The following is a 22,767-nucleotide window of genomic DNA, read 5'->3' on the forward strand; positions in this document are numbered from 1 at the left end:
TTTGAGTGACTTGGAAAAAATCATCATAGAAAAAAGTTAGAGAGAATGTAAGTAGAGAGAGATTTTGTTTTTAAATTTATGTGTGGGATTTAGTAAATTTTAGTGTGGGATTTAGCATGCCCCTTTTTTAAAATACATAGTTGTATCTGCTCGCCAACTCATAGTCCGACACTCCAACTCCCGTTCCGTTTATCAACCAACAAACTAATTTCACAAAACCAGAAAACGATAATAAAACAAACAATTGCATCATAGTTACGACAGACAATATAACCTCGATAAATTAATAACCTCGTTTATAAATAGTTTCTTTAGGTCCCAACTCGATAAAAAATTACTAAATTATTAGTTCGATAATTTAATATTTTACTAAATTAATAGAATTCAACTAGTCTCGATTATATTAATTTATAAAAGTATTATTATTATTATTATTATTATTATTATTATTATTATTATTATTATTATTATTATTATTATTATTATTATTATTATTATTATTATTATTTAAAAATAATAATACTAATAATAATCGCTAATATTTTTTTTATTAATCATCACTCTCTTTCTCTCTCTCTCTCTCTCTCTATACAAAATCATCTCCAAAATTCTGAACCGTTACATCACACACACAAATTCATTCACTCAATCCGTGTGAGAAAAAAAAAGCCCACGCATTATCGTCCCCAAGTTCATCTCTACTCTTCCAAGGGTTTTAGGGTTTATGCTCGATTGACAAAATTCAAATTCCTGATTTCGAATGGGTAACTGCTGCAGATCTCCGGCGGCCGTCGCCAGAGAAGACGTGAAGTCAGTCAACTTCTCCGGCCACGATCACGGGCGGAAAGATAAATCATCCGGCGGCGTTAAGAAAGTGGTCACCGTTCTGACGGAGGTGAAGAAGGAAAACATCGAGGAGAAGTACGTGGTCGATCGTGAGCTCGGCAGAGGAGAATTTGGGGTTACTTACTTGTGCATTGAGAGGGATTCGAGGGAGTTGTTGGCTTGCAAGTCGATATCGAAGCGGAAGCTTAGGACAGTTGTTGATGTGGATGATGTAAGAAGAGAGGTTGCAATAATGAAGCATTTGCCGAGGGATTCGAGCATTGTGAGCTTGGAGGAGGCTTGTGAGGATGAAAATGCAGTTCACTTGGTAATGGAATTGTGTGAGGGTGGAGAATTGTTTGATAGGATTGTGGCTCGTGGTCATTATACGGAGTTGGCTGCTGCTGTTGTGACGAGGACGATTATGGAGGTTGTGCAGCTGTGCCACGAGCATGGAGTTATCCATAGCGATTTAAAGCCGGAGAATTTCTTGTTTGCGAATACGGAGGAAAATTCGCCTCTTAAAGCCATCGATTTTGGACTGTATTTTCTTCAAACCAGGTAGTGAAATAATTCTGATTGATTAATGATTAATTGGAAAGTTGTTTACTTGTTTGATTAATTGTTAGTGGGTAAAATGGTCTATGTGTGATTGTATTATCGTTCACGTTCTTGAGGAAATATTTGTTTTCAAGAAAATTAGCAAGCTGGATAATGTGACATCATACAGTATATTTGTTGGAGATTGAACCAAATAAGAATACCATATTCCTCTTTAAGGAATGAATACTACTTTCGTGTCACCTATTATTTCGTGGATATTGAATCTTTTGTGCAAACATTTTTTGAATTAGGGTGGGGGCATACATGTAATCTTGTGAGTTGAACTGATTAAGTTATCTTACTATCTCCGTTTGTAAAACGTTTGTCAAAACTCAGTTACTGAAATACTCATTTTGTCATATATGGATGCAGAGATCTAAGTTTTTTTTTTGGGGCACTTACCATTTCCTTTTCTGGCCATATTTCCTTACACAGCGCACTCAAAATAAAAATAGCACTTAATTTGCACCCACCAAACAAACATGTTTATTCGTCATATCTGGATATGTTGTATTTACTTATAAATAATTATCTAGTTTTTTAAATTTCTCGATCAAATTTAGGCATCACGGGGTTAGGTTGTCCGTTTTAGCCGTCTCTCCAGTTGAAAAAGACCTCCAGGAGGTAATCTGCTGGTCCCCTTTTTCTTAATGTTGATAAACCCCTCGTGACATGATTAACCAACTCCCACTCCATACATATGCTATAGTTAAAAAATCGGCAAATTTCCCCTAGTAATCATTCTATTACATGTTGAGCTCCTCGAAATTTCCTCTTAACATGTCATGGCAAATCTCTTACTACTATGTTTTGGGTAATTCTTCACTGATGTTCTTGAACGAAGGCGCATGTGAATAATGCATTCGATCTGTTTTTGTTTGGAGCTGAAGTGTGCTTTTCCGAGAAAGTTGGTATATATGTAATACATGGAGTTCAAAGGAATTTCATATGTGATACTTTTTGGTCTAACTTCTACCATCCCCTATGGGGCTTTAACACCAACAGATGCAGTGCTGAGGTGTTCTGATATAAGATATTATCATTGCACCTTTTTCATTTTTCTTTAAACTTTTTGATATTTGATGACTCACTGATAATCTCATATCTGACTTTGTTGACATCATTTCCTGATGTGGTCTTTGACGCCTTGCTATAGACTAATGCTTGTATTGATTTTTTTTTTACTCAGACATGTTTAGATAGGTTCGACTATGTTTCTAATGCAACAATGCTCTCGTATTGCTTTGCTGATGTTAATGTATTTTATTATGTTAAAAAAATTATGACTCTACAATTTGACTAACTCTTGGGTTATAGGTGAGACGTTTTCTGAAATTGTGGGAAGCCCTTACTACATGGCCCCAGAGGTGCTCAGGCGAAATTATGGGCCAGAAATAGATATCTGGAGTGCTGGGGGTGATTCTCTATATCTTGTTGTGTGGAGTTCCTCCATTTTGGGCTGGTAACTTACTTTTCCCTTTTTATCTTCTCTCTTCTTTATGCACACACACACTTATGCATTATGCATAAGTTTTTTAGACTTATGTGGCTCTCGTATATATAGAATATGAAATATCCAAGATGATTAGACTTTTAAGCAAGTTTTTTGCACAGAATCCGAGAAAGGTGTTGCCCATGCCATCATACGTTAGGCATCATGGAGTTAGGTTGTCCATTTTAGTCGTCTCTCTTGTCGAAAAAGACCTACAGGAGGTAATCCGCTTGTCTCCTTTCCCTTAGGGTTGATAAACCCTCTGGTGACACAATTAATCAACTCCCACTTCAAACATATGCTATAGTTAAAAATAGGCAAATTTCCCCTAGTAATCATTCTATTAAATGTTGAGATCCACAAAATTTCCTCTTAATGTGTCATGGCAAATCTCTTACTACTATTTTTGGGTAATTCTTCACTAATGTTCTTGAAAGAAAGTGCATGTGAAAAATGCGTTCGAACCTGTTTTTGTTTGAAGCTAAAGTATGTTTTTTTAAAAAAAGTTGGTATATATGAGTACATGGAGTTCAAAGGAATTTCATATGTGATACTTTCAGTCCTAGTTTCTTCAAGACCCGACTGCCGGACTCTAGGGGTTTGAACACCAACAAATGCAGTCCTTTGGTGTTTTGATATAAAAATATCAATCATTGTACATTTGTTCAACTTTTAATAACCTTTTGATAGTTTTATGCGCTCATTGATAATTTCGTATCTGAGTTTTTTGACATCAATTTTTAATTTGGTCTTTGACACCTCGTGTAGAATTTTGTGTTGTATTGATTTTTTTTTTGACTCAGACATGTTTACATATGTTCGATTATGTTTCTAATCCAACAATGCGAGACTCGTATTGTTATGATGATGTTAGTATATTTTATTATGATAAAAAAGTTATGACTCTACATTTTGACCAACTCTTGGGTTATAGGTGATACGTTTTCTGAAATTGTGGGAAGCCCTTACTACATGGCCCCAGAGGTGCTCAGGCGAAATTATGGGCCAGAAATAGATATCTGGAGTGCTGGGGTGATTCTCTATATCTTGTTGTGTGGAGTTCCTCCATTTTGGGCTGGTAACTTACTTTTCCCTTTTTATCTTCTCTTTTCTTTACATACACACACGCACATACGCACACACACACACACACACATGCCTCACTGACTGTTCTCACGACAGCTAGTTCTGATGAGTAGATGTAATTTTTTTTCTCGTAATGCAAAGATCACATGTTATGGGATTTAAAAACAAAATTTGATATTCATTTCTTCCACATTTGTGCATTATGTGGCTCTCGTATCTATACAATATGAAATGTCCAAGATGATTAGATTTTTAAGCAAGTTTTTTGCACAGAATCCGAGCAAGGTGTTGCCCATGTCATCATACGTGGGAAAATAGACTTTGAACGTGAACCATGGCCAAGTATATCAGAGGGCGCCAAGAGCCTTTTAAAACAGATGTTGGAGCAAGATGCTAAGCTTCGACTGACAGCGAAACAAGTTCTTGGTACATTAGCATATGTCTTGAATATATATATATATATATATATATATATATATATATATATATATATATATATATATATATATATATATATATATATATTTGCTATTGTTTGACACATGCATGATTTTTTTAGTGCATAATGGGTATTTCTGAACCAATATGAAGATGGTTATATTTGTGTATGTTAAAATGGTATGCTTGTTCATTCATACTTCGGCTCGCCTATCATTTTCTTCTTCTTTTTTGATTTTTTTTGGATGGAAATATATTATGTGGGGTTTAATTTTAACCTGTGTAAGTACTTGTTTAAGCTACACCGTATCATTTTAGGCATGTCGACTATCTTTATGCATTAAGAGTTTGGTTAATGCTTTTCAGTTTAACATAATGTGAGTTGGTTTGTGAATATAAATATATATATATATATTTGTATCTGTAGCTAGCTATATAGGCACACCTCACATTCTGATAGGAAAAGTTGTAACATTGTTCTAGTAAATCTGTTAATGCAGAATCTCTTGTGGTTTAGGATGAATATGTTATGTATGTGTTGTACGTCGAAGGTCTTGGTTGATGAATGTCTTATGTTGACAGAAGAACATCCTCGGATTCAAAATGCAAAAAAGGCTCCTAATGTTCCGATCCTCTTGGAAATGTTGTCAAGTCAAGACTGAAGCAGTTCTCATTGATGCATAGATTCAAGAGGAAGTTCTCATTGTTTTGCTAGAAAGATTTGTAAAATGTGCTTTTCCGATTAGGTGCAGATTTCCTATCTAATGAAGAAGTTGGAGGTACGAAAGAGATGTTTACTAGTAGAATAGACACCGATGCCGATGATTGGTATTGTTTCGACAACTGAAGAACTCAAGGCTGGATTGCAGGAGTCTGAAAGAGAACTGCCATTGAAGCCGTAACTCTGCTGTTTATTAACCTAATACTACTACTACGTGTGCGGTACCTCCATTTGTGAATTTGCAATTTTAAAGTCTAATTATTAGTTCCGAGTTTATATACAGTGCAAGCCGAATTTACATAATTCGAAATTAAAAATTTACTCACTGATTAAATTACTTGAAACTAAAATTTTCTCACTAAGACCAAATCATTCGATTGTAATTTTTGAAAATCTTCGCTATTGTCTTTATTAAACTAACAAGAAAAATATATTGAAAAACAAAAATACCACAATAGAATACACCAATTTCTTTTTGAAAAGCCTTGGAAAATTGATCAGAATTTGCCAATTTAAGGCACTGGCAAGTGTTTTATGAGTTGAGGTGAAATTTTGTAAAACAATTTAGTCGAGGGGGTAAAGTGCAAAAGCCACTATAGTTTGGGGGCAAAGCGCCAATCACCCTAGAAAAACTAACAAAATTTGGGTCAAGTTTAATTAAAGAAAGTTGAGCCCCACTTCTCGCCCCACTAACTAATCACTTTCTTTCGTCGACTCAGCACTCAAACCCTAATCCATCTGTCCGCACTCAAACCCTAATCTCAAACCCTAATGGCGTCTCCACGTCGGCGCCGCAAAGTCTCCCGAGCCCCTCGTTCGTCGTCGGCGATCCGTGAAGACGACAGCGGCGGATCAAGCCGAGATCGGGCCGACCGATCCCGCACCCCTCCTCCAGCATCCTATCGCCGACGTTCACGTACGCCTCTCTCCCGTTGCGGCCGTGGCCGTTCAGGCACTCCTCCTGCATCCTATCTCGACCGTGGCCGCGACCGCTCCGCCACTCCTCCTCCTGCATCCTATCGCGGCCGTGGCAATTCGGATACTCCTTCTACCTCCAATCGCGGCCGTGGCCATTCCGTCGTTCCTCCGACATCCTATCGCGGCCGCGGCCGTGGCCATTCCGTCGCTCCTCCGACATCCTATCGCGGCCGCGGCCGTGGCCATTCGGATACCCCTTTTATCTCCAATCGCGGCCGTGGCCATTCCGGCGCTCCTCCGACACCCTATCGCGCTCCTCTGCCACCCTATCGCGGCCGTGTCCATTCTGATGCCCCTTCGACCTCCAATCGCGGCTGTGGCCGTTCCGTTGCTCCTCCGACATCCTACCGCGGCCATTCGGATACCCCTTCTACCTACTATCGCGACCGTGGCGGTTCCGTCGCTCCTCCGACATCCTATCGGGGCCGTGGCTATTCGAATACTCCTTCTACCTCCCATCGCCGCGGCCGTTCTTGTACCCCACCACCTCCGTACCAGTCGCCTTTTTCCATCTTTGCGAATAAGGTGCAGGCAGAACGCAATAAGGAGAGGAAGGACAAACTTGCGGGTCTGCCGGTCCATCCACGACAGAACCCGAACTCTAACCGTAACCCCTCGCTGAAGCATCGTTCAAAGGGCGACAGGAATATTGATCAAAAAGGTGCAACAGAGTTATTCAGGCGTTTTATGGACGAAGATCACTCGGATGACTTTGAAGGTGACGGGGGAGACACAGGATTTACGCTCTTCTCTCTAAGCAACATACCCGTTCGATCGAAGAAGGATATTGATGATTTGGTGGAGATAAGGGAGAAGTACAAATATGGTGGCATGGGAGAAATCGCCCGCGGATTGCAGCCAGCTCATATTAAGGAGCTCAAGGCCCATGCACATGCAAGTGGTCTCCCTTTGAGGTATCCAAGATTTGTTTTGTTCCTATTTTGTCTTCAATGTCGATTTCTTACTTTAGATTATTATTTCTCTGTGAGGATTATGATCTGTCTTACCTTCAATTTTTTGTCGTTTGCTTAAAAGTTGGTTATATGAATAAAAATCAGACTGAGATATGAATTGTGGGCTATAGGAAATTTCATTTCTATCGTGAATTTGCTGTGATGGGCTCTCTTTCATTTTGCTTATGCAAATTTAAAACCTAACCTGCCCTGTTTTTTGGCGGTAATACCTGTCCTTCTTTTGGATTTTTAAAGTAAGTTGTCATTAATATATCTTACCCCACATCAAGAAAGTGATCACAAATTCTGTCTCAAATCTGGGGGTCATTTTGCATCTTGAGATAATTTGTTGGTTACTGGGCTATGTGTAGTAGTAGCTCTTTCCGCTGCATCACATCTTGTTGATTTTCGCAATTTTAAGAACTTGACTTTATAGGGTGCTGCATATACAACTAATGTGTACTCTCTTGTTTCATGTATTTATTTCGGTATTGGATAGTCTACTGGTACATGCGATTGGCTTTATTTTCCCTGGCATTAAGAACTAACAGAAACTTATTTCCGTGTTTACTATGATGTTATCTATGAATCATATTTATCTTCTCGCCCACACAATTGGAACTGAATTTATCTTTTTAGGCACTATTGAAATCTAATGCTTCTTTAACCGTTTTTGCTTCTGGGGATCACGTGATTTGCTCTTTGCTTTTCATTTTTTAACTTGTGAGATAAAAATAGTTGCACGTGATGCTAGTGAGGGTCCTTTTCATATGCTGAACTCAGGGTTCAATTTATTCCATAGCATATGCATGTTATGAAAATTCTATTTTTTCTGAATCTTAATATATATATAATGTCGAACGGGTCTGAAAATAAAGATCTTTTTGGCTAAAATTACGGCAGTGTATGAGATGGCCATGAACAAAGTGCTAAATGTATAAGAGTCTTAAGTACTAGTGTTATAATCTATACATATTTTTTTGTGACTAGATCTTAGAATAGTTGGTGAATTAGATTACTCTTGTGCATGTGAGTAGATGCATACGTTTCTTTATGCACATGCAACTTATGCAATGACAATGAAGTTCTGATCATTTTTCGATCCTTTTTTCTATTGCAGGGAGAACTTTTAATGAACCTGAAAGTCTGAAGAATATGTACATAGTGAGTGAGCCTTTATGCACATGCAACTTATGCAATGACAATGAAGTTCTGATCATTTTTCGATCCTTTTTTCTATTGCAGGGAGAACTTTTAATGAACCTGAAAGTCTGAAGAATATGTACATAGTGAGTGAGCCCTCGGTTTCAATTCAAGACAAATGTCTTTTGTTAGTTGTAATAGCACCATTTACATGTGTATGGATAACTCAAGATAATGCGGTTTGTCAGTTCTAATCCATTGAACGGTCGGGCTTTTGGTTGAAAATTGTGTCTTGTTGAATCTGTTTGACGTTTTTTCAGTAAATATTTGAATTTTTGATATTGTTTTACGTATACTTGCTAAAAAATTCGAATGCATTGCCCCTAACAAGTATTATTACGAGGCACGATTTATTATTTGCATTAGCCTTAAAAGTCTTGACGTGCCCAAAAAGTATTACTAAGCAAATCTTGACGTGCCCAAAAAGTATTATTAAGCGTAGATGCTAATACCTGGTGATCTTGAACTACACGTCACGTGATCTTGATCTAAACGTAATAAAACACATCTATGTAGCTAAAGGCAAAAGGCGAAAAACACATCTAATATACATTACGGCCACCCCCGAGCATGGTCAAATTACGAAAAAATTCCTCTTGTTTGGGGAATTGCAGCCACCTCCCTTCCGTCAAATATTTTTACATAAAATTAATGTAATTCGGTTATTTATCGAACTAATTTGTATATTGAGTTTGGTAAACGGTATGAAACATTGGCGTACCGAAAATTTGGTTTGGTTTTACCGATTGAACATCCCTAAATTTACCTCTTGAGAGGTATTTTCGTTAGATAATACATAGTTGAGGGGTAGCCGTAATTACTCAAACAAGAGGCGGGTTTTCGTAATTCGACCATAACTCAGGGGTGCCCTAGAACAATTTAAAGAATTTACCTCTTTAGAGGTATTTCCGATAGATAATACATAGTATTGAGGGGTAGTCGTAATTACCGAAACATGAGGGGGATTTTCGTAATTCGGCCATGACTCAGGGGTGCCCTAAAAATAATTTAAAGGGAAAGGGGAAATAACCAAATACCTAATGGAAGTAGGCAAAATTGACCGGTCCATCTCCGAGTAAGTAAACGACGGCGTTTTGCCTTACCTTGCCCTTTTTCTTCCCGTCTCCGTTTTTTAGATTCTCTCAAGTTACATGCACACTCAACTCCCTTCTCACCTTCCTCTTTTTCTCTCTGCAGTTCCAATTCCTACAATTCCTTCAATTTCTTATGTATATCTGTTACCTCTCCCTCCATAGTTTATAGATCTCACAATTCAAACGCAGCCAATGGCGTCGGTTTCTTCGGGCCCCCGAACTGTTGAGGAGATCTTCAAAGATTACAGCGCTCGCCGTGCTGGAATTATTCGTGCTTTAACTTTTGGTACTTCGCGCCGCGCCATTTGTACAACAATTTGTTCGAACATTTTTTTTTTTGACATATACTTGATTGTTTAATTTTATTTTTTCTGTTTGTGTTTTTTTCAGATGTGGATGAATTTTACGGACTTTGTGATCCAGGTAATATGTTTTTCAGTTCAGATTCAGTAAAAGTTTACTTCTTAAGTTTGAATTCAGGTCCTTATCTTTATGTGCATGAATTTCTTGGCCTTTTTTACTTCAATTTTAGTTTTTGCAATTGGAAAAGTAAATTCTTTGATGTATCTGTCCAGATTAGGTTTTTCCTGCTAGTTTGAAGGTTAATTGGTTTAATTTAAGGAATACAAGGTTTATAACTTTAAATTTGCTTTCTTTGAAGAAATATTTAGCTAATTAGTTAACAAGGACAGCTGGGGGATTTTTATTTATTTATTTATTTATTTTTGCAGTTTTCAGCTTAACTAATACCTCAAATTGATTTAGCAGCAATTTTTTTTGTTTTTCGTCTCTGTAGATCCTTGTTATGATTTATTGTTCTAGAGACGTCTCAGTTTCGGTAAATCATTATACAACTTTCAGCAACTCGTATTTGATATTATTTTCCTATTAGTCTTCAATCAATTACTAAGGTTCATGAAGTTCGTTTATTGACAATTAGAAACACGGAAATGTGTCGATTTAAAGAGCCTTTTCAGCATTTCATGTAACTGCATGGTACATCAGTTTCGTTATCCCTTTATATTGCTCTTGATTTGGTTTTACTAACTTCTTTCCGTTTTTCAGTTCTCTAATTTTCAATATGTTTTTTTTCATTGTATTACTTTTAGAGAAGGAGAATTTGTGTCTATATGGGCACTCAAATGAAACTTGGGAAGTGAATCTTCCAGCTGAGGAAGTTCCTCCCGAGCTTCCAGAACCAGCACTTGGGATCAATTTTGCTAGGGATGGAATGAACCGAAGAGATTGGCTTTCTCTAATTGCTGTTCACAGCGATTGTTGGTTGCTTTCTGTGGCTTTCTACCTTGGAGCCAGGTTGAACCGCAACGAAAGGTATATACTTTATGCTCTTGAAAACCTCATTTAACAATTTCTCAATGGACATATTATGATTTATTCCTCTTATCATGTCCTTGGCTTTCACGTGAATTTGGTGCTGCATTAAGAAGTCTTTACGTTGTTTTGGTGAATTTGGAACAGTAATTTTGACGGGTCTAGTCCCACCGACTTATACCTGTTTTTGACCTACTTTCTGTTTTTCTAAGGGTTGAGATTATGAAATCTCAATGTTCTATGTTATACCATGAAAGAGCAAATGCATAAGTTTTCCAAGTTGTCACAAAGTTTGCATGAGTAGATCTGGTTACATGATATTTGGTTCTGGTACTTTAAAATCCTTATGACAACATTGATTTGGTTGCTCAAAGAAATTGAGCCATGGTCAATAAGTTACTTCACTGTTATTTCTGAATGTTGCTTCTCTGACTTATCTTACCCTTAGGTATCATTTCGTAATCTTTGTCGTTAATCGTTATTAGCTCCTCATCCAGTTCGCACAACAACCATTTTTGCCGAATCTTGTTTGTAGTCTTTTTGCATGATTTGCTATTAGATAACCGTGTGGAAGCACAAATAAATAAATAAATAATTACTCGTGCTTTTTTTCCTGATTAAGAACGCCCTAGCATTTTTTAATGACTAAAAGATATGCTATCTGCAAAAAGAAAAGTTCGGATGTGCTGTGATTTATGAATAAAAGGCTCGAAAAGAAAACTGAAGGTGTCAGATGAAGTGCTAACTATGGAATCAAAGGTCAGGCATAAAGTACGATATGTAATTTGGGATCCCTATATTCCCCTCATTTTGGTCAATCATTGAGCATGTGATCTCTCTTAGGTCATATCTTTATCGAGGCATTTAAAGAAGTTCTTTTGCTGGAATTGCAACCTTAGTTGTACTCTTTCTCCTAATTTTTGCCATTGTTGAGTTTGGGCAGAGCAGTGTGTATAACGTTTGATTGAATATGGAATATTATATCTGGTAGTACATAATATGTTCACTGTACTCTCAGGAAGCGTATGTTCAGCTTGATGAATGAGCTGCCAACTGTCTTTGAAGTTGTTACCGAAAGGAAGCCGGTAAAAGACAACAAACCTAATGCTGACAGTGGAAGCAGATCTCGTGGCAGCACAAAGGTACGATTCTCTCTTATCTTGACTAATTAAAAACTTTATTCCTCGGCTTTGAAATTCAGTCCCTTTTACTATTATTTGATTCTTGAAAATGAACTCAAAAAATTGTGTCTATTTGCAGAGATCAATTGACGGTCAGCCTAAAAGCAACCCGAAGCTGGCGAACGAAGGCTTTGAAGAAGAAGAAGACGAACACAGTGAAACGCTATGTGGGAGCTGTGGTGGAAATTACAATGCGGACGAGTTCTGGATCGGGTGCGATATCTGTGAGCGATGGTACCATGGGAAATGCGTAAAGATAACACCTGCGAAAGCCGAGAGCATCAAACAGTACAAATGCCCTTCCTGCATTAAACGGGGCAGGCAGTAACGATGCCCTACTAATTCGACTAAAAGTATTATTTAGTGTTTATTTTCTATGGCTGACAGAGTATAATAGCATTTCTTACCGTGTAGTGGATATCTTTATTTATGTCGATAAGAACTCCCGTTATGAAGGATCAACGCTTTCGTCTTCAGCAGTAGGTGATTTGCTTCAAATGTTGTAGCTATTATGTTTATGTTTATACTGAGATTTGTTGGGTTTTAATTTTATCTAATGCCCGTTTATTGCTGGCGTTTTTCTTTTTTTACTGGTGATTGTCTTTGTATTTAATGAAGCTTTTTATATGGATGATAATATTTGCTTATCGGGGAAAATACACTTTTAGTCCCTCAAGTTTGCATCAGTTTCACATTTGGTCCCTCATGTTTCAAAAATTCGATACTTTTAGTCATTTCGGTGAATTTTCTGTTAGTACTAACGAAATCAAGCGCGTGCCCATCACTGACATAACTGACGAAATAGCGATAAACTAATGTAAATGACCAACTATATTTGAAATGAAAAACATTTTATTGTTTTAAAAATCGAAAAATTACTGAAAATTTTAAAACAATATTTACCCCTATAACAATCGGCAGGTTGCAATTTGGGCCCAGATGTTTGCAATTGCAAATTGGGCGCAAATCATTGCAATATGGACCTAAATCGTTGCAATGGGGCCCAAGATTGTTTACTTGAAATGGGCTTAATAGTAATAATACAACCTTTTCTTTTTTCTTTTTTTAAATATATATCTCAAAAGTCTCAACCGTCGTAATCGTGAACAAGCCATAGTCAATAAAGTCGTTTAGTGGACCATATAAATCGTGTTGGCAATTAGCACGTTTTAGGTAGATATGCATATACTTACTTTTATCTTTTATTATTTTCTTTATGTGGAATAAAGGTACATATATTCCGTGCAAAATTGCTCGTGTCTCCACCAATTGTGTCATTTTCTTCATAGTTGTTGCATGAGAAACGAATAATGATGTAATCATGTAATCCATTTGATTTTAAATTTATAATTTATATATATATATTTTTAATTATTTTTCACTTTATGAATAAAGTAAGGCATTGATTACTTTGTTTCTAATTTTACACTAATTACTCAAATTATTTCAAACACTAATTCTCATTTTCCACACAACAAAACAAATATTGATGAAGAGAGAATTAGAGATAGGGATACTTCGGTCATTATTGCATACTTCCTACGTTCCTAAATAATTATCTATTTTCACATATGCACAAGTGCATAAGTACTAAGAAATTCGATAAATGTGGCTCGATTTTAGTAAATTCACATAAAAATGACTAAAATAAGCTTTATATTTAATAATTTATAGGAGATAGTTAATATTTATTATATTTAATGCAGTATTGAAAATATAAAATGCCAGATAATTTAAAAAATATATATATTTTACAAAAATGACAGTTAATTGTGCAACATTGGAAGTATTTTTTCTAAAACTTAAAAAAAAAATATTAGTTTTTTTTAAAGCACTCAAAATTAGACTAAAACGACAAATAATGTAAGATCTTATCGACAACAAACTTTTTAATGTAGTTAGTACAAATTAATATATAATCACGAGGTTAGGCATATATAACTAGTTATAAAGGCAGACAAGTATAATTGATTGATTAATGCATTTGAGCAAATTCCACAGGAAATACTGAACCACATGAGTGTGACATTTGTGGAGGTACACTAAAACGTGCGATTTAATTTTAAGGTAGTCGGCCATAAAATGACAGTTGGTTCAACATTTAGTCAACCCATTAAAGTGTTACACTAAACAATTAATTACTCCATAATTAATTAATCATCAATCCAATATTCCAATTTGTCCTCCTTTTCGAATAAGACAAATGAATAAAATAAAGTTTGAATATACCTTATAAGTTGCTACAAATACATAACTGCGCTTTTTATTATATTACATCAGGTGAAATACATCGGGTAAATTTAATTTTTTTATAAACACATAAACGCAGATACGCGCATCATGTTCGCCTGTGTAGGTCAACGATAATAAATCACCTGGTGTATATATATCTCCACCTTTTTTCACCTAGCTTCCAACATTTCTATCAAATACAATTGCATGCAATTAATGAATTAATACACTTTGATCTATTTATTATGCAAGATAGGTGAATTAATTATTGATGAAAAGGTGAAAAAATGCGTTCATAATGCAATATATATATATATGTAGCAACATTTATTTATTTTTATTATTATTATTATTGGGGTGATTTAATTGATTCCACTTGGGACTTGCCGCAGGGTCCCTTCATCCTTATGTATAGCCTGTATTGGTCGTAAGTGGTGGGTGGATAGAGCGGCGGCTCCTCCGCGGTGATTAGCTCCTCCGCCGGCTTAATGACCATATCGCCCCTAGGATTGTAGAAGAACGCCAGTGACACCCTCTCTCTCTCCGAATTCACAATCACCCTATGCTCCACACTTTTGTACTTTGCATTGCTCAAAACCTGTATCAAGTACCAACAAAAATAAAATATAATCAATCATAATTTAATTTGTGGTAAATTACAATCGCACCCCTGAAGTATGGTGTATTTACGAAAAAAATCCTCTCATTTTCCTATAATTACATCCACCCCTGAAATTTGTAGATTTCTCGCAATAACATCCTTTTGTAGGATGTGGATGTAAGAAAATTACAACTGCAGAGGCCGGATGTAATTTCTCAAAAATAAGATTTTCTTTTTCTTCATAAATAAACTTTATCTCAAGAACGTGGTTTTAATTTACCTTCAATTTAATAAACTAATATACATTAAACATTTACTAATTATCATAGAGACCTGAAGTTGATCCCCTAAGTTGACAATGAAGGCATTCGGCAGGGGCGTAACGGTCAACCAATTATCGCCACGTCGGACTTGTAGACCGGAGACATTTTCGTCGGGGAAGAGAAGGGTCATACCGCCCGGATCGGAGTGAGACGAAAGGCCCAACGTGAGATCGGGCTGAGGGCATTTTGGGTAATAATTAACCCTCATGCATGCACCTAATCCCTCTCCTCCAAATGCTTCTAGAAGATAGTCTTCTTTCAATCCAAGGTTGATTGAGAAAATCTTCATCAGTTTTCCACACAGTTCAACCACTTGTTTGCTGTATTCCTCCACCAATTCCCTGCAAATTAATTAATTAATTATTTTCATTAATTTTATTTATTTTTTGGTGTTAAGACACAAACATGTGTTCATGATATATGTTCCCCAAAACAGTAAAAACCGAAAGGGACCATGTTACATGTACAACATGAGTCATGACACGTCAAATCATAAATCTCCATAAATTACTACAGTCGGGACTAGAGAAATTCTATTAATTTAGCGAAATATAAAATTTTCGAGTTAATAATTTAATACATTCTCGCCAAATTAGAATCAGAAGAATTAATTATTATTTAAGCGAGATTATTAATTTATCCAAATTCTGCTGAATCATATATTAAATTATACTGTCACATATATTTTTGGTCGAAAATAAATTAAATTTACATAAGTTAGGTGACTGGTTATTAATTTATTATTTATTAATTATTACAGGTACAGTATATATGTATGTATATACCTGCATGAAACAGGTGGCGATGGCCACTTGTTCTGGTCCCTGAGCCGCGCCGGAAGATAATTGAGGAAGAAATAGTCGCTCCAGTCAAGTGACATTCCCTTCTCCACCCCCAGGCGGCTGCCGTAACCCTCGTACGTTGTCGGAGAATTAGCGTACATCTGCTTCTCCGCCAATGGAAGCTCGAAGAACTCGCGCCAAACCTCGCGCGTGCGCCGCATCAGATCGTGACTCACGCCGTGGTTCACCGCCTGGAAGAACCCCCACTCGCGGCAGGCCTCGTCGATCTCCGCTGCGGTCTTTCGCCGGAGATCTGCGTCGCCGGAGTACAGCCCAGACACGTCGACGACCGGAATGTTGACCACCTCGCCGCCCGCGGCGGCGGCCGATGATGAAGCCGGAATGAAAATCGGCCGGTCGGAGGGTTTCTTGACGTAGCGCTCCGGGATTGCGAGTAATCCGCTGTCGGACAGATGCTGGACCCGGATTACGGGTTCGGGCCAACTTTGCACGCAGTTCGTCATTCTCCTGTGTGTGAGAGAGAGAGAGAGATAGATCTAGAGAGAGAAAGAGGTTAGAGAGAGAAACTGTGGGTCGTCTAACTAATATTTAATGTGAATTAAAAAGGTGATATAGTGAACGTGAATTTGATGGGTATAGTATATAATGTGTGAATTGATATTGAAAAAGATTGAAGAAAAAGAGGTAGCAATCATGTAACCCTTGTGTGATTATAAATGTATGTATAGACTATAGATACAGAACATGTCTATACATAAATGTAATTATTATTATTTTTTTTTTTTTATGATATATGGACAGAGGAGGAAGAAGAAGAAGAAGTAGTGTGTGTTGTGTGTGACTCGACAGTGAAGAGACAAACAGATAAACGTGGATATATATAGAGACAGAAAATGACGGGATCATATTATATTAATAATATTTAATTCTGATTTCCGGCGCCGTGAAGAAGTTGAATTCATACTCTTTTAATACATGCATTAATAGTTATTTAATTAATCCTGGGGAGAAAACCATAAACAATTACATTAATTCATCCATATATAAAATCCAGATTTTGTATGTATATATTGATATTACATGTACTATTATTTGGGATTTTTGGTTTTTCTCTTTTTTTCTTTTTGTTTATAATCTTTGACATTTTGGTTCAAGTTGTGATAATTAGGTTTTCAAAAGTCTGGTCAACGATTTTCGTGACAAAGTTATCTATGCTTGTAATAACCTATTCGTCTTTTTTATTTTTGGTTTAATCTTACTTTTTTCAAAGAAGTTGGTGAATTCAATTTAATTTGATTGTTTTTTTGTGTATTTAATTAGGAAACTGAATTCATTTATTTGCATTATTGCACAAATACTGAATTAGCTAATCCATAATATTAATAAACTTTTATTATAACAGCACCAAATGAGGTAATATATTAGTCACTAATTATTGAGGTGGGCGGGGTGGGTGGGTGGGTGTGTAGGGGGTGGGGGGGGGGGGGGGGTTGTTCTATTTAATGTGTGACGACAAATGGAAATGCAATAGTGCACGATTTTCCAATTCTGTAATATTATATTATTCACATGCCATATTAATCAATCAATCAATTGTTGGTTCAATGATATATATCCTATACTAACATAAAATTGACCATATAACTTGAATATACAAGTGTTAAGAAAGAATCAACGGTAGTTAGTCGTTATCAAAATTTACGATGCATCAAACAATTACCGTTGAAATTAATAAACAATATTTACATACATCTGATATTCGAATTCGTAAACCAAAATAAAATAATATTAAAGCATTAGTTATTTCAAAGCCTGAAAATTAGGTGATTAATTTCCTGCTAATCCTTTTCAATTGTTAAAAGTTAAAACTTGAAAGTGCGCGAAACCAGTGATGACGTGGAATTGTAGGCGCCATTATTTTGCAATTTCTCAAACACGTGGAGCAAAAAGGTTGTAAAATTGCACACATGTTACATATACAGTCAAAATCGACACGTTTTTTTTAAATCAAAAGACTTTAATATTTCAAAACAAACAAAGTCGTGACATAATAATATTTTAAGCACTCTACATTTTATTTTATTAGTTAAATACTAATAATTAAAAAAAATATAAGGTATTTATTTTACTAGTGATGGTTGGTAATATAGGATGAGCATGTCCACGTGTCCACTTTAGCGCACAGTTGGAGAAAGTACTGAAAGGTGATGTTTGGCCGACATCAATTCAAACTTCCCTTTTGATTTATGTCACGTGACAAAAATACCTGGAACCTACATGCGCACCGGCACGTGCCGGTATTACCCTATTCTATAGAGTAAATTACAACAACCCCTTATATATGGTCAAATTACAAAACAATTTCGCTTGTTTTGATAATTAGAGTTGTCCCCTTAACTATAAATCTTTTTACACCTCCATATTTATGGTGCCAAATTTAACATAATTATCTAGATTTCGTAGTATGTGGTCTAGTTTGTACTCGTTTTGTGTTAAAAAACAGTTTCTGATGCACCAAAATCTGATATATACAAGCCAAAAACACATCTTATGATCATCTTGCTTCAAAATCTGGAATTCGGATGAGATAAAACGGGTACAAAAGTGATAATATTACATGTAATCTAGAAGATTCCACTCAATTTGAAAACTGAAAGAGTGGACATGTACAAAGATTTATAGTGGAGGGGTAATTGTAATTACCAAATAAAAGAGTTTTTTTTTTTTTTTTTTTTTTAATTTACCCTGTTTATAATTAGTATCATTTTTATATATTGTCAAGTGAAAGATAATTCATTATTATTTATCACCTTAATTAATTGCATCAAACTTTACAAACACCAAAACCACTAATTTTCGAATATTGTGAATTCTGTTAATAATTATTATATTATTAGGTTAGTTGTAGGCAGCAACTTCATTACAGTCACACATGGTAGGGAATAAATATATACAGATCATATATAAAATGATATTATCATCATCATAAATATTTGAAGAAATGAAATATATATGAAACACCTTGAAATAAATAATTGAACCCGAATGAATGTCCTATGTCTAGGGAGAAAAAAATGTGTCCAATTTTGAATGTTAATTTTACAAACTCTTTATGGGCACATTTAATTTGTATGCTGCTTATGGATTTTTTTTAATTATTATTATTATTTTTGATATTTTTTTTTTGTGGTGGTGTGCAAATGATTCAAGTGAAATGGTGAAACATATATAAATAATGTCGGAGTGGGCATGTGCACAAGTTGTGTACAATCGATTTAATTAGGAATTTTGAATTCAAGCTTTTTGGAGTCTATTCAAAAAATTACCATATTTCGTAGATCATCAATTCATTTATTTAATTTGTACTATACAGTTTTCCATTATTACTTAAATGTAAATAATGCTTTGGCGCGTAGACGTGCAACATTTTCTTGCCTTCAATCTTTTCTTTATGTTTGTCAATTAATTCGAATATCAACGACAATTAAACTAATTAATTAGTTGATTAGTGTTTAAATCAATGTTCAACTAGCTAGGAAGGTATGGTACAAATGGTAAAACTTAAGGGGACTATTAACACGACATTTAACATCGGTCAATGTCGGCAAAAAAATGAAAATAAATCGAAAAAAATCAAACCATTTAAAAACAAAGTCAACATCCGATAAAAAAATTCAACGGAAAATAAAATAAAAAAATCAACAGCGGTAAAAATTGGGGTCATTGGTCAAAATCTATTAATTGGTGAAATTGAGGTTAAATTGTGATTAGATGAAATGTTAGGGGTTTTTAAAAAGTTCTAAAATAATATAAGGGTCTTATTGCAATTTCCTCAAAGAAAAATACCAAATTGAGCCCTAATTCTCTCTCTCTCTCTCTCCCTTTTTCCTTACTCCTCTGTCTAGCAATTGCGATGTTTTTGTACAAAGATTCAATCTTGATGGATCGGAAGCGATTCCGAAGAGTTTCAAAATTTCAACCCAGGAAGGTAAGCCTTCAACAATGATTCTGCCGTAAAAGCTAATACATAAATTTTTTTTTTCCTATTTCTTTTTCCCGCTAAATCTAAATTTTGTATGCATAAAGTCCCTATTTTGGTTACTGAAGCTAGAAATTAAACCCCTAATTCTGTTTGCTGATTTTATTCAATATTGAAACTTGTTTCTTTATCTTTTTCTGTTCTTCATCAATTTGCATTAAAATCAAATATTTGGTGATAATTTTCTTTGGATAAAATCAACAAAAGTTGCTACCTTTGGAACTAGATCTAGAAATTGTTTATCTAGAAGAGTATTTTATTATCTTGTTTGATAGTGTGCTAAGAGATTGGTTTGCTATTATCTTTTTTTGAGTGATAATGTACTTAGAGATTGATTTGCTATTGTCTTGTTTGATTGACAGTGTGCAAAGAGATACGTCGAAGCTAATGATCGGATAAGTCAGTTGCCTGACGACATTCTTGTATGTATCCTATCATTGCTACCGGTGAAGGAATCTGCACGTACAAGTGTTCTTTCGTCTCGTTGGATAAACTTGTGGAAACACACCCCTTCTCTCAACCTTAATGCACCTTTCACACCTTTCGAGGTTCGCGATGTTGAGAAATGCAATTTCGTGAGGTGGGTCAATTGCGTCATCCGCTCACACAGAGCACCCACCTTGAAAGAATTCGTAGTTCGTTTTACTTTAGATAGAGAAAACAGACATGCAATCACTCGGTGGCTTGAATTTGCATTTTCTAGACGGGTTGAAAAGTTGGAGTTTGACTTTTATGGCTATCATGATGCATCCTATTATTATCGTTTCCCTGAAAAGTTCTTGACCCTTAAAGGACCACTTTCAAACAATTTTAAGTCCATCAAAGTACTTTCCTTTAAATGTCTTAATGTCACCGATGAAGATATTGACTTCTTTTTACGTAATTGCCCTTTGCTTGAACAGTTGATTGTCCATGGTTCAGAAAAAATATCAAAGCTTGAGATTTGTGGTTCATCCCTTAGGTTAAAACACTTGGACATACACTGTTGCTACAATATGAAATCCCTCGAGATTTCTATGCCGAGTATTACTTCACTTGCAGTTCCGATACTAGAAAGACTCTTGATCAAGAATGTTCCTATGCTGGTTGAGATGTTTGTTAATTGTTCCGCTGACTATACTAACTTCAGAAACTTATCTTCAGCACTGTCTGGTGGCTGCGTTTCTCAATTGAAGATACTTAGACTTAGTCTGGGGGCTCTACTGGTTAGGCCAAAGTCCTGTTAATTCCGCCTCGTTTCATTTAAGCCATTATCTATTGATTAATCTTTGTTTTTGGTTTATTTCACAGGGAACACGTAAGCCCTGCATTTTTCCTCAACTGCCTAAACTGAAGAAGTTGGAGATAGAATACTTTGGTCAAGGGGTTGAAAATCTGATTAAAACGACTGTTTTCGTAAGGGCATCTCCTTACTTGGAGGAATTTGTTTTTAAGGTACGACTAACTGCTATTATGAAAATATCTAACCTTTAGGAGATTAATACATCAAGTAGAGCTAACTTTGTTGAAATTCAGTTCAAATGGTACGATCTTCAAAGCAGAGATGGATTAGTGAAGGATGCTATAAGTTTTCCGGTGAAGGATGAAATAGTTTTTCCTCACAATCACCTTAAAGTCTTCAAATTTTGTGGATATTATGGTCGCACAAATGAAATTGAATTAGTCCGCTACATTGTAGACAATTGTCTTGTGCTTGATAAATTAATTATCGATCCCACCGGATCAATAGCGGGAGACGACTTAAATGTGGAAAGAAACTTATATGTGGAAAGAAACGCGAGGAAGAATGCAAAACAACAGCTTGCAGGACAACTACCCAATCACATTGAATTGATTGTTCTATAAGTTAGATTTTTTATAGGCAATTTGTTTTTTTGTTGTATGATTATTATATAATACATTTTGTTTGTGATACTTTTAAGTTCGAGGTTGTTATTGTGCAACGATGTACTGTGATTAAAGGGGTGTGAACGAGGTGAGCTCGAGCTGAGCTCACCTCTTTGGCAGGTTCGAACTATTCGAGTTCTTTTGTTTTTGCTCGAGCTTTTGTCCAATTTGTCTAGCCAAGCTCATTTTGTTGTGTATTCTTTTTTTTTTTTTAAATATTTTTGTAATTAAAATTTTATTATTATTAAAAATTATTTTAAAAAATTACAAAATACAATAAATTGTAATTATTTGTGTTTTTTATATTTATATTTTATTTTTATTTATTTCTATTAATATTTTATATTATTACACATTATTTATTATAAAAAAATATTAATAAAAAATAATAAATAAGGCTTGCGAGCCTACGAATAACTAACAACTGGCTCGAGCTCCAAAAACTCAAGTCAGAGTTTGAGCCGGCTCATTGAGCTCGTCGGCTCGGCTCGTTCACCACCCCTAAGTGTGAACAAGCCGAGCTTGCCTCTTTTGGCAGGCTCGCGAGCCGGCTCCTGAGCTCACGAACAACTAAGAACTGGCTCGAGCTCGGCTCGTCATAAAGCTCGAGCTCGAAAAATCTCGAGTCCGAGTTCGAGTTTTTTCGAGCCGGTTCATCAGGTTCACGAGCCGGCTCGACTTGTTTACCACCGCTCTATCAATATAAATTTATATTTATATGCTTATTTTTTATGATTCGAGGTTTATAGATTATACTTATCGGGCAAATTACGGGGTACCGTCTGAGTTATGGTTGAATTGTGAAAACTCTTTTTGTTTGGGTAATTACATCCATCCCCTCATCTATGTATTATCTTACGAAAATACCCCTCCATAGGTAAATTTAAGGATGTTACGGTAAAATCGAACCGAAATTTTGGTACACCAACATTCGATACCCTTTACCGAACTAAATATACGATTTGGTTCGGTAAAT

At 35.7% G+C, this 22,767-nt stretch overlaps 4 protein-coding genes and 1 pseudogene across 6 annotated transcripts; 4 read left to right on the forward strand and 1 right to left on the reverse strand.

Moving 5' to 3' along the window:
• Positions 1-623: 623 nt before the first annotated feature.
• On the forward strand, positions 624-5,441 carry LOC148767221 (calcium-dependent protein kinase 13-like; annotated as a pseudogene). Its single transcript, XR_016034082.1, has 4 exons — positions 624-1,386; positions 3,855-3,998; positions 4,280-4,432; positions 5,030-5,441. The product of XR_016034082.1 is annotated as a calcium-dependent protein kinase 13-like (transcript).
• Positions 5,442-5,823: 382 nt separating this feature from the next.
• On the forward strand, positions 5,824-8,578 carry LOC148767222 (uncharacterized). Its single transcript, XM_088824308.1, has 3 exons — positions 5,824-7,057; positions 8,217-8,260; positions 8,342-8,578. Exons 1-2 carry the CDS (start codon positions 5,937-5,939, stop codon positions 8,227-8,229), a joined length of 1,134 nt encoding a protein of 377 aa, XP_088680434.1. The 5' UTR covers positions 5,824-5,936; the 3' UTR covers positions 8,230-8,260; positions 8,342-8,578.
• Positions 8,579-9,334: 756 nt separating this feature from the next.
• On the forward strand, positions 9,335-12,496 carry LOC105953098 (PHD finger protein ALFIN-LIKE 1). Its single transcript, XM_012976729.2, has 5 exons — positions 9,335-9,679; positions 9,784-9,816; positions 10,503-10,725; positions 11,744-11,867; positions 11,986-12,496. Exons 1-5 carry the CDS (start codon positions 9,586-9,588, stop codon positions 12,232-12,234), a joined length of 723 nt encoding a protein of 240 aa, XP_012832183.1. The 5' UTR covers positions 9,335-9,585; the 3' UTR covers positions 12,235-12,496.
• Positions 12,497-14,110: 1,614 nt separating this feature from the next.
• On the reverse strand, positions 14,111-16,715 carry LOC105953097 (jasmonate-induced oxygenase 1). Its single transcript, XM_012976728.2, has 3 exons — positions 15,848-16,715; positions 15,073-15,403; positions 14,111-14,736 (listed from the first exon to the last, which is right to left on the reverse strand). Exons 1-3 carry the CDS (start codon positions 16,366-16,368, stop codon positions 14,488-14,490), a joined length of 1,101 nt encoding a protein of 366 aa, XP_012832182.2. The 5' UTR covers positions 16,369-16,715; the 3' UTR covers positions 14,111-14,487.
• A 2,977-nt stretch (positions 16,716-19,692) lies between these two features.
• On the forward strand, positions 19,693-21,946 carry LOC105953099 (putative F-box/FBD/LRR-repeat protein At4g13965). 2 transcript variants are annotated; one of them, XM_088824385.1, is made up of 5 exons: positions 19,712-19,853; positions 20,267-20,484; positions 20,807-21,109; positions 21,195-21,338; positions 21,420-21,946. In XM_088824385.1, exons 2-5 carry the CDS (start codon positions 20,470-20,472, stop codon positions 21,747-21,749), a joined length of 792 nt encoding a protein of 263 aa, XP_088680511.1. In that variant the 5' UTR covers positions 19,712-19,853; positions 20,267-20,469; the 3' UTR covers positions 21,750-21,946. The 2 variants fall into 2 exon arrangements, with proteins under 2 accessions (XP_088680510.1, XP_088680511.1); XM_088824384.1 differs by having other exon boundaries at positions 19,693-19,853; positions 20,267-21,109.
• The last annotated feature ends 821 nt before the right edge of the window (positions 21,947-22,767 follow it).

This window comes from Erythranthe guttata, chromosome 10 (assembly GCF_056151865.1).
Source record: "Erythranthe guttata isolate IM_541 chromosome 10, IM_541, whole genome shotgun sequence".
Lineage (NCBI taxonomy): Eukaryota > Viridiplantae > Streptophyta > Magnoliopsida > Lamiales > Phrymaceae > Erythranthe > Erythranthe guttata.

Bases quoted from the DNA above. Each gene is read 5' to 3' on its own strand.
- LOC148767222 (XM_088824308.1), top strand. From the start codon at position 5,937: ATGGCGTCTCCACGTCGGCGCCGCAAAGTCTCCCGAGCCCCTCGTTCG.
- LOC105953098 (XM_012976729.2), top strand. From the start codon at position 9,586: ATGGCGTCGGTTTCTTCGGGCCCCCGAACTGTTGAGGAGATCTTCAAA. The intron at 9,680-9,783 runs GTACTTCGCGCC...TGTTTTTTTCAG, and splicing joins TATTCGTGCTTTAACTTTTG to ATGTGGATGAATTTTACGGA. The intron at 9,817-10,502 runs GTAATATGTTTT...TATTACTTTTAG, and splicing joins TTACGGACTTTGTGATCCAG to AGAAGGAGAATTTGTGTCTA.
- LOC105953097 (XM_012976728.2), bottom strand. From the start codon at position 16,368: ATGACGAACTGCGTGCAAAGTTGGCCCGAACCCGTAATCCGGGTCCAG. The intron at 15,404-15,847 runs GTATATACATAC...ATTAATTTGCAG, and splicing joins TCGCCACCTGTTTCATGCAG to GGAATTGGTGGAGGAATACA. The intron at 14,737-15,072 runs GTCTCTATGATA...TACTTGATACAG, and splicing joins ACTTAGGGGATCAACTTCAG to GTTTTGAGCAATGCAAAGTA.
- LOC105953099 (XM_088824384.1), top strand. From the start codon at position 19,779: ATGTTTTTGTACAAAGATTCAATCTTGATGGATCGGAAGCGATTCCGA. The intron at 19,854-20,266 runs GTAAGCCTTCAA...TTTGATTGACAG, and splicing joins CAAAATTTCAACCCAGGAAG to TGTGCAAAGAGATACGTCGA. The intron at 21,110-21,194 runs GTTAGGCCAAAG...TTTATTTCACAG, and splicing joins TTAGTCTGGGGGCTCTACTG to GGAACACGTAAGCCCTGCAT.